The 15558-nt window shown below is 38.2% G+C and overlaps 1 protein-coding gene across 1 annotated transcript in view; it reads left to right on the top strand.

Moving 5' to 3' along the window:
- Positions 1–5331: 5331 nt before the first annotated feature.
- The window catches only part of TDRKH (tudor and KH domain containing), a 271287-nt gene continuing 261060 nt past the window's right edge, over positions 5332–15558 (top strand). Inside the window, exon 1 of the mRNA XM_053719713.1 lies at positions 5332–5463. Coding sequence (XP_053575688.1) covers positions 5343–5463 — 121 coding nt within the window. The 5' untranslated portion in view covers positions 5332–5342. The remainder of the gene's footprint in view (positions 5464–15558) is intronic.

The following is a 15558-nucleotide window of genomic DNA, read 5'->3' as shown; positions in this document are numbered from 1 at the left end:
ACGCAAATTCGTCATTTCCGGCGTCTTAGTTGACGCCGAGTCCTTTCACAAGGTTGCGTATTTGATGGTGCGAGTGTCTCGTTTCCGTATTTTAGTAGCGCCAAAAAAATTTCTGTTTGTGCGTCATACTTGGCGCCAAATATTTTCATCATTTAAAACCCCATTCCTATATGCCTCTTGCCTTTTTTCTCTATCAAAGGGCTATGCTGTTTGCATTTCTTTCCCATTCTTGAAACTGCCATATAAGGAAATTGATAATTTTGCTTTATATGTTTTTTCTCTTAGATTTGCAAGATGTCTCAATCTGATGCTGTCTCAGAAATCACTAATCTTTTCCCCAAGGATTCTATTTCCAATTGGAAAACTTCTTCAAATCGGAATAAATTCAAGCCATTTAAGAAACCAAAGCCAGGCCCCAAGTCCGCATGAAGCTCAGTTGGTAGGGGACAGATTAAGATTTTTCAAGGATATTTGGATGAATTCTGTTCAAATTCAATGGATTCTGAGTATTGTCTCTCAGGGGTATCAAATAGGATTCAGAGTAAGACCTCCTGTGAGAAGATATTTTCTCTCTCGCATTCTAGCAAATCCTGTAAATGCTCATGCTTTCCTGAAGTGTGTTTCAGACCTGGAGCTTTCAGGAGTAATCATGCCAGTTCAGTTTCGGGAACAGGGTCTGGGGTTTTATTCAAATCTATTCATTGTCCCAAAGAAAGAAAATTAATTCAGACCAGTTCTGGATCTGAAAATGTTGAATCATTATGTAAGAGTACCAACTTTCAAAATGGTGACTATAAGGACTATTCTGCCTTTTGTTCAGCAAGGGCATTATATGTCTACAATAGACTTACAGGATGCATATATTCATATTCCGATTCATCCAGGTCATTATCAGTTTCTGAGATTCTCTTTTCTAGACAAGCATTACCAATTTTACAAATTTGTCGCTCTTCCTTTTGGCCTAGCGACAGCTCCAAGAATCTTTTCAAAGTTTCTCAGTGCCCTACTCTCTGTAATCAGAGAACAGGGTATTGCGGTGTTTCCGTATTTGGACAATATCTTGGTAATAGCTCAGTCTTTACGTTCTGCATAATCTCACACAAATCAACTAGTGTTGTTTCTTCAAAGACATGGTTTGAGGATCAATTTACCAAAAAGTTCCTTGATTCCTCAGAAAAAGGGTCACCTTTTTAGGTTTCCAGATAGATTTAGTGTCCATGACTCTGTCTCTAACAGACAAGAGACGAATGAAATTGGTTTCAGCTTATCAAAACCTTCAGTCTCAATCATTCCCTTCAGTAGCTATGTGCATGAAAGTTTTAGGTCTCATGACTGCAGCATCGGACGCAATACCCTCTGCTCGTTTTCATACGAGACCTCTCCAGCTTTGTATGCTGAATCAATGGTGCAGGGATTATGCAAGGATATCACAATTAATATCCTTAAAGCCCAATGTTCAACTATCTCTGACTTGGTGGTTAGATCACTATCGTATAGTTCTAGGGGCCTCTTTGGTTCGTCCAACCTGGACTGTGATCACAACAGATGCGAGTCTTTCAGGTTGGGGAGCTGTTTGGGGATCTCTGACAGCACAAGGGGTTTGGAAATCTCAAGAGGCGAGATTACCAATCAATATTTTGGAACTCTGTGCAATTTTCAGGGCTCTTCAGATTTGGCCTCTGTTGAAGAGAGAACCATTCATTTGCTTTCAGACAGACAATATCACAGCTGTGGCATATGTCAATTATCAGGGTGGGACTCACTGTCCCCTAGCTATGAAAGAAGTATCTTGAATACTTTCTTGGGCGGAATTCAGCTCTTGTCTAATTTCTGTGGTACATATCCCAGGTGTAGACAATTGGATAGCGGGGGAGTGGTCCCTCCATCCAGATGTGTTTTCTCAAATTGTTAAGATGTGGGGTCTTCCAGAAATAGATCTGATGACTTCTCATCCAAACAAGAAACTTCCCAGGTACCTGTCCAGGTCCAGGGATCTTCAGGCGGAAGCAGTGGATGCATTGACACTTCCTTGGTGTTACCAACCTGCTTACATTTTCCCGCCTCTAGTTCTTCTTCCAAGAGTGATCTCCAAAATCATGATGGAACAATCGTTTGTATTGCTGGTTGCTCCAGTATTGCCTCACAAGTTTTGGTATGCAGATCTTGTTCGGATGTCCAGTTGCCAATCTTGACCACTTCAATTAAGGCCGGACCTTCTGTCTCAAGGTCCGTGTTTCCATCAGGATCTCAAATCATTAAATTTGAAGGTATGGTAATTGAACTCCTAGAGCTTAGTCATAGAGGTTTCTCTGACTCTGTGATTAATACTATGTTACAGGCTCGTAAATCTGTTTCTAGAGAGATTTATTATCGAGTTTGGAAGACTTATATTTCATGGTGTAATCCTCATAAATTCTCCTGGCATTCATTTAGAATTCCTAGAATTTTACAGTTTCTTCAGGATGGTTTGGATAAGGGTTTGTCTGCAAGTTCCTTGAAGGGACAAATATCTGCTCTTTCGGTCTTATTTCACAGAAAGATTGCTAAGCTTCCTGATATTCATTGTTTTGTGCAGGCTTTGGTTCATATCAAGCCTGTCATTAAATCAATCTCTCCTCCTTGGAGTCTTAATTTGGTTTTGAAGGCCTTACAGGCTCCTCCATTTGAGCCTATGCATTCTTTGGACATTAAACTACTTTCTTGGAAAGTGTTGTTCCTTTTGGCCATCTCTTCTGCTAGAATAGTTTCTGAATTATCTGCTCTTTCGTGAGAATCTCCTTTTCTGATTTTCCACCAGGATAAGGCAGTTTTGCGGACTTCATTTAAATTCTTACCTAAGGTTGTGAATTCAAACAACATTAATAGAAAAATTGTTGTCCCTTCCTTGTGTCCTAATCCTAAGAATTCTTTGGAGAAATCCTTACATTATTTGGATGTAGTTTAGAGCTTTGAAATATTATGTTGAAGCTACTAAAGATTTCAGGATGACTTCTAGTCTATTTATCTTTTCTGGTTCTAGGAAAGGTCAGAAGGCTTCTGGTGTTTCCTTGGCATCGTGGCTACAGCTTTTGATTCATCAAGCGTATTTGGTGTCGGGTCAAGCCCCGCCTCAGAGAATACAGCTCGTTCTACTAGATCAGTCTCCACTTTGTGGGTTTTAAGAATGAAGCTTCAGTTGATTAGATTTGCAAAGCAGCAACTTGGTCTTCTTTACATATATTTACTAAATTCTAGTTTTGATGTATTCGCTTCTTCGGAAGCAGTTTTTGGTAGAAAAGTTCTTCAGGCAGCTGTTTCAGTTTGATTCTTCTGCTTATGATTTAAGTTTTTCCTTTCATTCATGAGAATAAAACTTATATTTTGGGTTGTGGATTATTTTTTTCAGGGAAAAATGGCTGTTTTTATTTTATCCCTCCCTCTCTAGTGACTCTTGCGTGGAGTTCCACATATTGGGTATTGCTATCCCATACGTCACTAGCTCATGAAAGAAAACATCATTTATGTAAAACCTTACCTGATATATTAATTTCTTTCATATTGGCAAGAGTCCATGAGTCCCACCCTTTTTTATGGTGGTTATCGATTTATTATTTGTGTAAAGCACAATTATTTCCAAATTCCTTTGTTGATGCTTTTTTACTTCCTTTCTTTATCTCCCCACTACATGGCTATTCGTTAAACTGAATTGTGGGAGTGGGTGAGGGGTGTATTTATAGGCATTTTGAGGTTTGGGAATCTATGCCCTTCCTGGTAGGATTGTATATCCCATATGTTACTAGCTCATGGACCAATATGAAAGAAATTAATTTATCAGGTAAGTTCTTACATAAATTATGTTTTTTGCAACACAAATCAGCACAAAGTATTTGTTTTTAAAATGTAATAATGTGTGGTGCAAAGGGGTGGAGTTTGATCAATATATAATGCTCAATATTACAAAAACGAAAACTGACACAAATGTTTGATTTAGCTGCACAAATCAGCACAAAAGCAGCACATACAAATTGTATATTTATCTTTTAAATTTTTATAATGTGGGGTGCAAAGTGGGCGGAGTTTGAACAAATGTATTATTCAATATTTCCCAAAAAAACAGCACAAACTTTTTTTTTTTTTTATCACAAATCAACAGAATCTCAGCACAAACAAATGTTATGTTTGTTTTTAAAATCTAATAATGTGGAGTTCAAAGTGGGCGGAGTTTGATCATATATAATGCTTAATATGTGCAAAACGAAAATGGCACCCAACGTTAATTTTTGAGCACAAATTAGCAGAAAACACATCACAAATGAATGGTATATTTTTATTCACATTTTAAAAAACATGGAGTGCCAACTTTACACATCTGAGGCGAATTGGATGGCAGGTTAAATAACCAAACTGTTATAACTAAAAAACCAAAGCAGCACAAATAAAAATTTTAACCCGCACAAACACAGCACTAAACAACCGGCCCGTTTCATGTCTTTTTGGCTGTTGTAGTGGTGCTGGGTGACCTTTGGTGACCTTTATTAAATCATTAATACATCAAAAACTAAATGAGAGAGAACAGAGATTTAAACAGCACAAACGCAGCACTAACCAACTAGCCGTTTTCATGCATTTTGGCTGTTGTAGGGGGGCTGGGTGACCTTTGGTGACCTTTATTAAATGGCTAATAAGTCAAAAACGAAACAAGATAGAACGGAGATTTAAATGGCACAAATGTAGCACTAACCAACCAGCCTGGTTTTATGCCTTTTGGCTGTTGTAGGGGGGCTGGTGACCTTTGGTGACCTTTATTTAATCTGTAATAACTCAAAAAACAATTGCTGTTATCTTAAAAATAAAAGCAGCACAAATCTTAATTTTTGCGGCACAAAACAGCACAAACGTAGCACTATCGAAACACAGTGGATTTTTTATTTGTGCCGATTGTAGGGGGGGCCGGCTTCACACAGCCCTTCCTAGATATGAGTGTGATATTTGAGCTGTCTCCTAAATATTTATCGAGCTTTGACTTGGAATATAACTATACCTTTTTGTAGTGTGTTGTTTGTGTTTTTATTCATTGAGTTTTATGTAGACCAATGCTTTACAAATCGTAGGGACCAGGGGGCCACAGATTACAGAATATTTTTTTTCTACATCCTTTTTGGTCTCTACATAAATCTTTTATACAGTGAGAAAAAAATCTCATCTATCTCCTCTTCTATAAATCTTCTTGCATTTTTCCTATATTTAAAATGTTTCTCAACTACTAATGGTTTAGTCTAGATCATGTTATTTTAAAATTGTAATAATGTATATGTTCAATATAAGTATCTTTCTTTCATTTTCAGGGTGAAACTACATTCACTATGACATGCTGGAGAGGACTCAGTACAGGGCAGAAAATAGCTGTTACTGTTGGTGTGTCAGCTGGAACTGCTATTATATATATCTGCTATATCAAATACTGGAAGTTCTGGAAGAGGAGAGGTAAGATCTTCTAGGTTGCTGGCCTCTCTATGTTCCTGAGATGCCATGTGTAGATATTGTGAATCTTTCAACAACAAAAAAAAAAAAGATTGGAAAGAAAATTCAGAAAGATTGTTCAATTTTAAACAACTTTCCAATTTAGTTAGATTATCTAATTTCCTTAGTATCCTTTGTTGAAAAGCATACCTAGGTAGTTTCAGGAGTTAGGAGCCAGCTGTTGATTGGTGGTGGAACATACGGCATATGACTCTTTTCATTGACTTACCAGTGTGTTCAGCTAAAATTCATAATAGAAGCAAATTGGAAAGTTGTTTAAAAATATTATGCTCTGTCTTAATTTATTTTTTTTGGGGTTTCTTGTCTCTAAGTTAATTTTTGTTTTTGTAGTTTCCATTCTCACATGGGAACTATAGCACCCATTATGCTATAACTGGAATGGGAACCACATGTCATCCGTTGACACAATCTTCCAAAATCCCACCCATTTTTTCATCCACAATGTTGTAACAAAGTATAGATGGACAACACATGCAATATACAGTACAAGTGTCTGGGGTCTTCTTTTTTGTGATATGTATGAGACATATGTCAGCCCCCACACTGTAAAAAAAAAAAAAAAAAAAAGGCTGCTGTAAAAATAATCCTGCAGCACCAGCCAAATAGGACTTTTGCCTGAATGGGAGAGGCTCTTTCAATTGAGAGGTCACTTTGTGTCCACTTCAAATCAGAGAGATTTTTGTATGAAGGGGAAGCCAGGCTGTTTTAAGCCCTTGTCTTCTCCTCTGTTGTGCATAGTGAGACATGAGGACATGAGACAACTAATTTGAAGTGAGGGAATTTTCTTTTTTGACTGAGGTGTCGCATCACTCTCTAATTTGCAGTTTTTTTGTAAGGAGGAAGGAGTTCTTTAAAATCACCTATCACCCCCTAAAAGCCACGTAGAGGGGCATGATGGCTCAATTTTGTAAAGAAGGGGTCTTCCTAACTAAAGTATTGACCTTTCAAAGAAGTTAATGGCTCCTTTTTCAGATGAAGGTCCAACTCCCCACTAGTTAGCAGCAGATTGCCATAGGAAATTGCAGTTACTTAGCACCTACTAGAAGATATTTTGGGTTCTTGGCCCCAGCACCCCAAAATTCAACTAAAATACGTTGTGATCTCAGGTTTGAAAAAGGAGATGCCCGTGTTTCAGATGTTTGATAACATGCTCATGAGGTAATCAGGATATAACTGTAGCAATATTGAACTTCTTATGGAGTCAGGGGAATATAGAAAAAAATCATGGGGGAGTTTCCCCGACAATGCATAATGGACATTAGACCCTTTACAAAAATCACAGAATTACCTCACAGTGATAGTTCTCTTTTGGAAGTTTCCTTGTCACTTACTCACAGTATAAATGTATTGCCAGTGTTTTAATTTGAAAGAGAGGATCCCACCATTCATATTGCAGTATTTTACCATTATTTACTAATTATATGAAATGTTTAAGTTGCCAAGGGTGTAATAACATTCCTAAAGTCAAAGCATATTTGTTCATGGACTCATGAACATCTCCTGTATCTTGAAGACTTTCGATTTAATTACTATAGAAGGACGTTTGGAACTCCTTGCAATTTTTAGCTATTGGGAATTTAGTACAGGTACAAAACTCTTTTATCCTAACTGCTTGGGCCTATAATAGGTTTGGGTTTCAGAATATTTCTTTATTTGCACCTGTAAAATGGGACAGCTTGAAGAGGGTATGGGACCATATTTACATGACCTAATACATGTAACCTGAAGGTAGTTTTTAGAGCTGCAACAACTAATCATTATAATTGATTATGAAAATAGTTTGTCAAGGGATCTCATTTTCTATTAGTTGGTCTGCGCACGGCACCAGCTGTTTCACTCAGATGAACTCCTGCACATGTTGTGTTTTTATGGTTATTTCCTTAGCCTAAAGGGCGTCTACAGAAGTTTTACTTTTCACTTTTTTAGGACAGAATAGGGACAGGAAACCCCCCAAAAAATATTTCATGATTCAGATAGAACATACATTTTAAACAACTTTCCAATTTTGTTTGTTTCTTGTTATGCTTTGTTGAAAAGTAAAAATGTAAGCTCAGGAGTGTGCACGTGTCTGCAGCACTATATGGAAGCAATTTTGCTACAATGTTATACATTAACAATTTAGAGCGTTGGATGACAGCACTATTTCCTGACATATATTGCTACAGACGTGCACGCTACCTATATAGATACAGTGGGGGGGAAAAGTATTTAGTCATGCCACCAATTGTGCAAGTTCTCCCACTTAAGAAGATGAGAGAGGCCTGTAATTTTCATCATAGGTATACCTCAACTATGAAGACAAAATGTGGAAACAAATCCAGACAATCACATTGTCTGATTTGGAAAGAATTTATTTGCAAAATTATGGTGGAAAATAAGTATTTGGTCAATATCAAAAGTTCATCTCAATACTTTATATATCCTTTGTTGGCAATGACAGAGGTCAAACATTTTCTATAAGTCTTCACAAGGTTGTCACACACTGTTGCTGGTATGTTGGCCCATTCCTGCATGCAGATCTCCTCTAGAGCAGTGATTGTTTTGGGGCTGTCACTAGGCAAACACAGACTTTCAACTCCCTCCAAAGGTTTCTATAGGGTTGAGATCTGGAGACTGGCTAGGCCACTCCAGGACCTTGAAATGCTTCTTACGAAGCCACTCCTTCGTTGCCCGGCGGTGTGTTTGGGATCATTGTCATGCTGAAAGACCCAGCCACGTTTCATCTTCAATGCCCTTGCTGATGGAAGGAGGTTTGCACTCAAAATCTCAAAATACATGGCCCCATTGATTCTTTCATGTACATGGATCAGTCGTCCTGTACCCTTTGCAGAGAAACAGCCCCAAAGCATGATGTTGCCACCCCCATGCATCACAGTAGGTATGGTGTTCTTTCTCCTCCAAACACGACAAGTTGTGTTTCTACCTAACAGTTCTACTTTGGTTTCATTTGACCATATGACATTCTCCCAATCCACTTCTGGATCATCCAAATGCTCTCTAGCATACTTCAGACGGGCCCGGACATGTACTGGCTTAAACAGGGGGACACGTCTGGCACTGCAGGATCGAGTCCCTGGCGGCGTAGTGTGTTTACTGATGGTAGCCTTTGTTACGTTGGTCCCAGCTCTCTGCAGGTCATTCACTAGGTCCCCCTGTGTGGTTCTGGGATGTTTGCTCACCGTTCTTGTGATCATTTTGATCCCATGAGGTGAGATCTTACGTGGAGCCCCAGATCGAGGGAGATTATCAGTGGTCTTGTATGTCTTCCATTTTCTAATTATTGCTCCCACAGTTGATTTCTTCACACCAAGCTGCTTGCCTATTGCAGATTCAGTCTTCCCAGCCTGGTGCAGGTCTACAATTTTGTTTCTGGTGTCCTTCGACAGCTCTTTGGTCTTCACCATAGTGGAGTTTGGAGTGTGACTGAGGTTGTGGACAGGTGTCTTTTATACTGATAACAAGTTCAAACAGGTGCCATTAATACAGGCAATGAGTGGAGGACAGAGGAGCCTCTTAAAGAAGAAGATACAGGTCTGTGAGAGCCAGAAATCTTGCTTGTTTGTAGGTGACCAAATACTTATTTTCCACCATAATTTGCAAATTCTTTCCAAATCAGACAATGTGATTGTCTGGATTTGTTTCCACATTTTGTCTCTCATAGTTGAGGTATACCTATGATTAAAATTACAGGCCTCTCTCATCTTCTTAAGTGGGATAACTTGCACAATTGGTGGCTGACTAAATACTTTTTTTTTCCCCACTTGTATCTCTTAAAGAATAAAACAAGAAAGATGCGAATCTGACAATAGACGTGAATTGGAAGTTCCATGTCCCTTTAAGCTTACGGCTATTCCTGGTTTATGCGGATTGGATGGCCTGTGCAACAGAGAAATAATATGAGTCCTCATTTGGATTGTTTAGGTGATCTGGGACTATGGTTTGTATAATATAGTGCCGAGCTTGTTATTCACACCTAGTTCTAGATTGATAGGTTTTTTTAATTGATGGGCACCATTATCTTTTGCAAAAATTATATTATTAGCTTATTGCTTTCTATTGCTGATTATATGTACTGTATAGATAACTGTGAAAGGCTTTGTCCTGTTATTGATAAATAGTCCTTAGCACTTTGGATAGTTTTTAATTTTTTTTTATTTTTGTTTTAAGTATTTTAATAAATTGTGAAAAATAACAATACACAGACGGGTATCTTGAATGAAAAATGATAGTCGTTCAGCTCTTAGAGCAATAGATTACCATGAGAGAAAGTGAAATACCCTAGAATACCAGACTTTCATAGAGTACAGGCTGTATAAGATAAGAAATATAAATGTTGACCCTTACTTTTTTCTACCTCCTTAGAACAAATAAGGCCACTTTTGAATCTTCAACCTAGCAGAATGAAATATAGGAGGATTATACTGATATAAGGCCACTTTTGGACCTTCAATACGTTAATGAAACACTTCAGTTAAGAATATATATAGAATATAATTTATGCTTTTATGCATATGAGAAACCTACAAATGTATGAGAACTACTCCTTTTAGGTATAGAATTATGACATTGATTGTCCTTGAGAAAGATTGCCATGAATCCTCTGTTATGAGGGATTTATGAGCCATTGGTATTGTGAAATAGATGTATGTTTACGTTTTAAATGCATAATAATAGGTGTACAACTAAGATAAGGTCTATAATATTGTTGGTTAGAAAACTTATAGATTTGATTTGGCTGTGTTTTATAATGGAGGCATGGGTAAACTGTCCCGGCCGCAGACAGTTCACTAATTTATAGTATATAAATTAGTACAGTCAAACAATAAACACTTAAATATAGACCTGTGTGTTATGGGAATAAATTTGTCGTTGTTGGAGATGAGCAATAAACGGAGAAAGTGAGTGGACTGGAGCATCTACTAAAAAATAGAGAACTTGTTCAATTGACTTATATCAAGGTGAGTAGCCTAATAGGAAGCTTTAAAGTTTTCCCAGGGGGGGCTCCTATCTCTAATTCAGGGTATCTTATACAAATAGGGGCTCTAAACAGGTAAATGTACTAGCAGTTAGGTAGTTAGACCGAGAGGATATCCTAGCCAAAATTGTGTTGGGCTTCCAAATTAGGAATGTTTTCAAATGACCTCTGGAGGAAGCAGTTACTGGTTGATAGCAATCATCATGACTCAGAATTATCAACAGATAATGCTTAACATCACAAACCTTTATAAGAAGGCTTAGAAACCAAATATGATATAACAATTGGCTATTACAGGCTTTAAAAGCTTGAGTATAAAAGAATAGGTATTGTAAAGGATGTATGGAAGGTGTATACACAACTCTTAGAGCTAACAGCTGATTCTGGTATAGGATTACTTATTTACAAAGCATTGCTGCAGGGTACTGCTCATCTGCAATAGGCAAAAAAAAAAAGATATAAACACATTACAACCTGTGTATGGTAACAAGAGTTGCAAAATACTTTTTAACTATAAAGATAAACCAGCATTAGACCTTAGACTAGAAAAAGTGAGCACATTATACAATAATAGAATTTTAAAAAGTCCATCACTTGCCTACCATAAGTTATGAATACTCTAACCCACTCCAATTCTTTAAAAAAGCCCTGAGTTTCAAAGTGCAACGAGTGAAGGTAAATAAGGGAGGCATGCGAGTAGTTAACTGCACCTCAGAAAATGTATGAATTATTGTCTCTAGAAATTCAGGGTAAGTCGTCATGCGTAGAGACACTGCAATGAGCAATTTCTAAAGCGGGTAAATTTAAAGAAGGTTTGCAACAGTTAAATATAGGTTAAAACACGTAACATCATAAATAATAAAAACCTTTTTGAGTCTTGAGCCATGTCAATGGGCACGGTAATATTGAACAACATATCTGACTCTATGGAAGTTAGCCTATTCCAGAGCGGTTATTCAGATGAAAGCATTCTGTCGATACCAGTCCGTCATCCAGGACACTGTTTATGCCTGTCGGCTACCAGAATGTCAAGGCTAATGGCAAAAATAGCTTGTATGGCTGTAGATCAAACTGAATGGTGATGCTAAGATCAGTAATACCACAATCCGGTGCATTGTAGAGAGTTATGGACCTGCGGGTCTCGCGCCAAGGGCTCCTTCTTAGCTCTCGGTCTACTGGTTCGTTCAGCCGAAATGAGCCAGTTTTAGTGGCGTAGCTCAGACATTCCAGGGCTGCATCTGTCTCAGAGCTCCAATAGAAGTGGCAGCATCCCCAAATTCCGCAGCCAGCTGGGGCTCACAGCTTGATGACTTGATCTTCACTGGAGTCTCCTCCAGTTTCTTAGGCTTGGTAATGAGGTAGGATTCACTATTAGGTTCTCGATTTGGGTCGCGCTGATGGTCTGGCTCATGGGAAGAACAATTAAAGGCAGCGGACCAGATTAAAGACTGCTCTTGTTTCTTGATGTGGTTGTCGAGCATCGCTAGCACTGACGCTTCCCAGTTTTGCAATATGGCCACCATTTTAGGCTCTATGTAGGTGGCTCAGTAGATCTTCGTGATCCCTTTTCTTTCATGTACTTGGCAAGAGTCCATGAGCTAGTTACGTATGGGATATACAATCCTACCAGGAGGGGCAAAGTTTCCCAAACCTCAAAATGCCTATAAATACACCCCTCACCACACCCACAATTCAGTTTTACAAACTTTGCCTCCTATGGAGGTGGTGAAGTAAGTTTGTGCTAGATTTCTACGTTGATATGCGCTTCTCAGCATTTTGAAGCCCAATTCCTCTCAGAGTACAGTGAATGTCAGAGGGATGTGAAGGGAGTATCGCCTATTGAATGCAATGGTTTTCCTCACGGGGATCTATTTCATAGGTTCTCTGTTATCGGTCGTAGAGATTCATCTCCTACCTCCCTTTTCAGATTGACGATATACTCTCATATTCCATTACCTCTACTGATAGCCAAACCAGTACTGAAACGGTTATTTGCTATATGTGGATGGGTGTCTTTTGGTAAGTATGTTTTCATTACTTAAGACACTCTCAGCTATGGTTTGGCACTTTATGTATTTATATGAAGTTTTAAATATATGTATTGTACTTATATTTGCCATGATTCAGGTTTTCAGTATATTTCCTTTTGCAGACTGTCACTTTTCATATCTGGGAAATGATTTTTTTATGAAAAATGTATTTCTTACCTGGGGTATAGTCTCTTTTTTTAAATTGACTGTCTTTTAAATTTGCGGGCAGAATTAGGATCGCGAGGGTGCAAAATCCCAAAGTTTACTGCGTCATTCTTGGCGCGAAGTTACGTTCGTTGACGCAAATTCGTCATTTCCGGTTTCTTAGTCGACGCTGAGTCCTTCACAAGGTTGCGTCATCTATGACGCGAGTGTCGTTTTTGGCGGCAAAAAATATTTTTCTGTTTGTTGTGCGTCATACTTGCTGCCAAATATTTCATTATTTAAGACCCCATTCCTATATGCCTCTTGCCTTTTTTCTCTATCAGAGGGCTATGCTGTTTGCATTTTACCCATTCCTGAAACTGCCATATAAGGAAATTGATAATTTTGCTTTATATGTTGTTTTTTCTCTTACATTTGCAAGATGTCTCAATCTGATCGTGTCTCAAAAGTATCTGTTGGAACCCTGCTGCCTGATAACAGTTCTACCAAAGCTAAGTGCATTTGTTGTAAACTTGTGGAGGTTATATCTCCTGCTGTGGTTTGTAATAGTTGTCATGATAAACTTTTACATGCAGAGAATGTATCCATCAGTAGTAGTTCATTACCTGTTGCTGTTCTCTCAACATCTAATGCACAAGATATATCTGTAAATTTAAAATAATTTATTTCTGATTCTATTCAGAAGGCTTTGTCTGCCATCCCGCCTTCTAATAAACGTAAAAGGTCTTTTAAAACTAATCATAAAGTTGCTGAAATTTAAAATGACCGGCAACATGCTGAATTATCCTTCTCTGATGGGGATCTATCTGGTTCAGAAAATCCTGCCTCAGATATTGACACTGACAAATCTTCTTATTTATTTAAAATGGAGTATATTCGTTCTTTGTTAAAAGAAGTGTTGATTACATTGGATATGGAGGAAACTAGTTTTCTTGATATTAAAACTAGTTAACGTTTAAATTCTGTTTATAAACCTCCTGTGGTTATTCCAGAGGTTTTTCCAGTTCCTGATGCTATTTCTGATTTGATTTCTAAGGAATGGAATAGGCCTGCTACTTCTTTTATTCCTTCTTCAAGGTTTAAAAAATTGTATCCTTTGCCAGCAGTTACAATGGAGTTTTGGGAAAAGATCCCCAAAGTTGATGGGGCTATCTCTACTCTTGCTAAACGTACTACTATTCCTATGGAAGACAGTACTTCTTTTAAAGATCCTTTAGATAGGAAACGTGAATCTTATCTAAGTAAAGCCTATTTATATTCAGGTCATCTTCTCAGGCCTGCAATTTCTTTGGCTGATGTTGCAGCTGCTTCAACTTTTGGTTGTAAACTTTAACGCAACAAGTATTGGATCATGATTTGTCTAGCATTGTTAACTTGCTTCAACATGCTAATCATTTTATTTGTGATGCCATTTTTGATATCATCAAAATTGATGTTAAATCTATGTCTTAAGCTATTTTAGCTAGAAGAGCTTTGTGGCTTAAATCTTGGAATGCTGACATGACTTCTAAGTCCAGATTGTGATCTCTTTCTTTCCAAGGTAATAAGTTATTGGTTCTCAGTTGGATCAATAATTTCAACTGTCACTGGGGGGAAGGGAGTTTTTTGCCTCAGGATAAAAGACCTAAGGGTAAATCTAAAGCTTCTAACCGTTTTTCGTTCCTTTCGACAAAATAAGGAACAGAAACCTAATCCCTCCCTCAAGGAATCTGTTTCCAATTGGAAGCCTTCCTCGAATTGGAATAAATCCAAGCCATTTAAGAGATCAAAACCAGCCCCCAAGTCCACATGAAGGTGCGGCCCTCATTCCAGCTCAGCTGGTAGGGGGCAGATTAAGATTTTTCAAAGATGTTTGGACCAATTCGGTACAAAATCAATGGATTCAGAGTATTGTCTCTCAGGGGTACAGAATAGGATTCAGAGTAAGACCGCCTGTGAGATTTTTTTTCTCTCGCGCATCCCTGCAAACCCAGTAAAGGCTCAGGCTTTCCTGAAGTGTGTTTTAGACCTGGAGTTATCAGGGGCAATCATGCCAGTTCCGTTTCAGGAACAGGGTCTGGGGTTTTATTCAAATCTATTCATTGTCCCAAAGAAAGAAAATTCATTCAGACCAGTTTTGGATCTAAATAATTTGAATCGATATGTAAGAGTACCAACTTTCAAAATGGTGACTATAAGGACTATTCTGCCTTTTGTTCAGCAAGGGCATTATATGTCCACAATAGACTTACAGGATGCATATCTTCATATTCTGATTCATCTAGATCACTATCAGTTCCTGAGATTCTCTTTTCTAGACAAGCATTACCAATTTGTTGCTCTTCCTTTTGGCATAGCGACAGCTCCAAGAATCTTTTCAAAGGTTCTCGGTGCCCTACTCTCTGTAATCAGAGAGCGGGGTATTGCGGTGTTTCCTTATTTGGACGATATCTTGGTACTTGCTCAGTCTTTACGTTCTGCAGCATCTCACACGAATCAACTAGTGTTGTTTCTTCAAAAACATGGTTGGAGGATCAATTTACCAAAAAGTTCTTTGATTCCTCAGACAAGGGTAACCTTTTTAGGTTTCCAGATAGATTCAGGGTCCATGACTTTGTCTCTAACGGATAAGAGACGTTTGAAATTGGTTGCAGGCTGTCAGAAACTTCTGTCTCTGTCATTCCCTTCAGTAGCTATGTGCATGGAAGTTTTAGGTCTCATGACTGCAGCATCGGACGTGATCCCCTTTGCTCGTTTTGTATGCTGAACCAATGGTGCAGGGATTATACCAGTATATCACAGTTAATATCCTTAAATCCCAATGTTCGACTATCTCTGACTTGGTGGTTAGATCACAATCGTATAGTTCAAGGGGCCTCTTTGGTTCGT

Source organism: Bombina bombina, chromosome 1 (assembly GCF_027579735.1).
Source record: "Bombina bombina isolate aBomBom1 chromosome 1, aBomBom1.pri, whole genome shotgun sequence".
In the NCBI taxonomy this organism is placed as follows: domain Eukaryota; kingdom Metazoa; phylum Chordata; class Amphibia; order Anura; family Bombinatoridae; genus Bombina; species Bombina bombina.
This window is presented reverse-complemented; position numbering and strand designations above follow the sequence as displayed.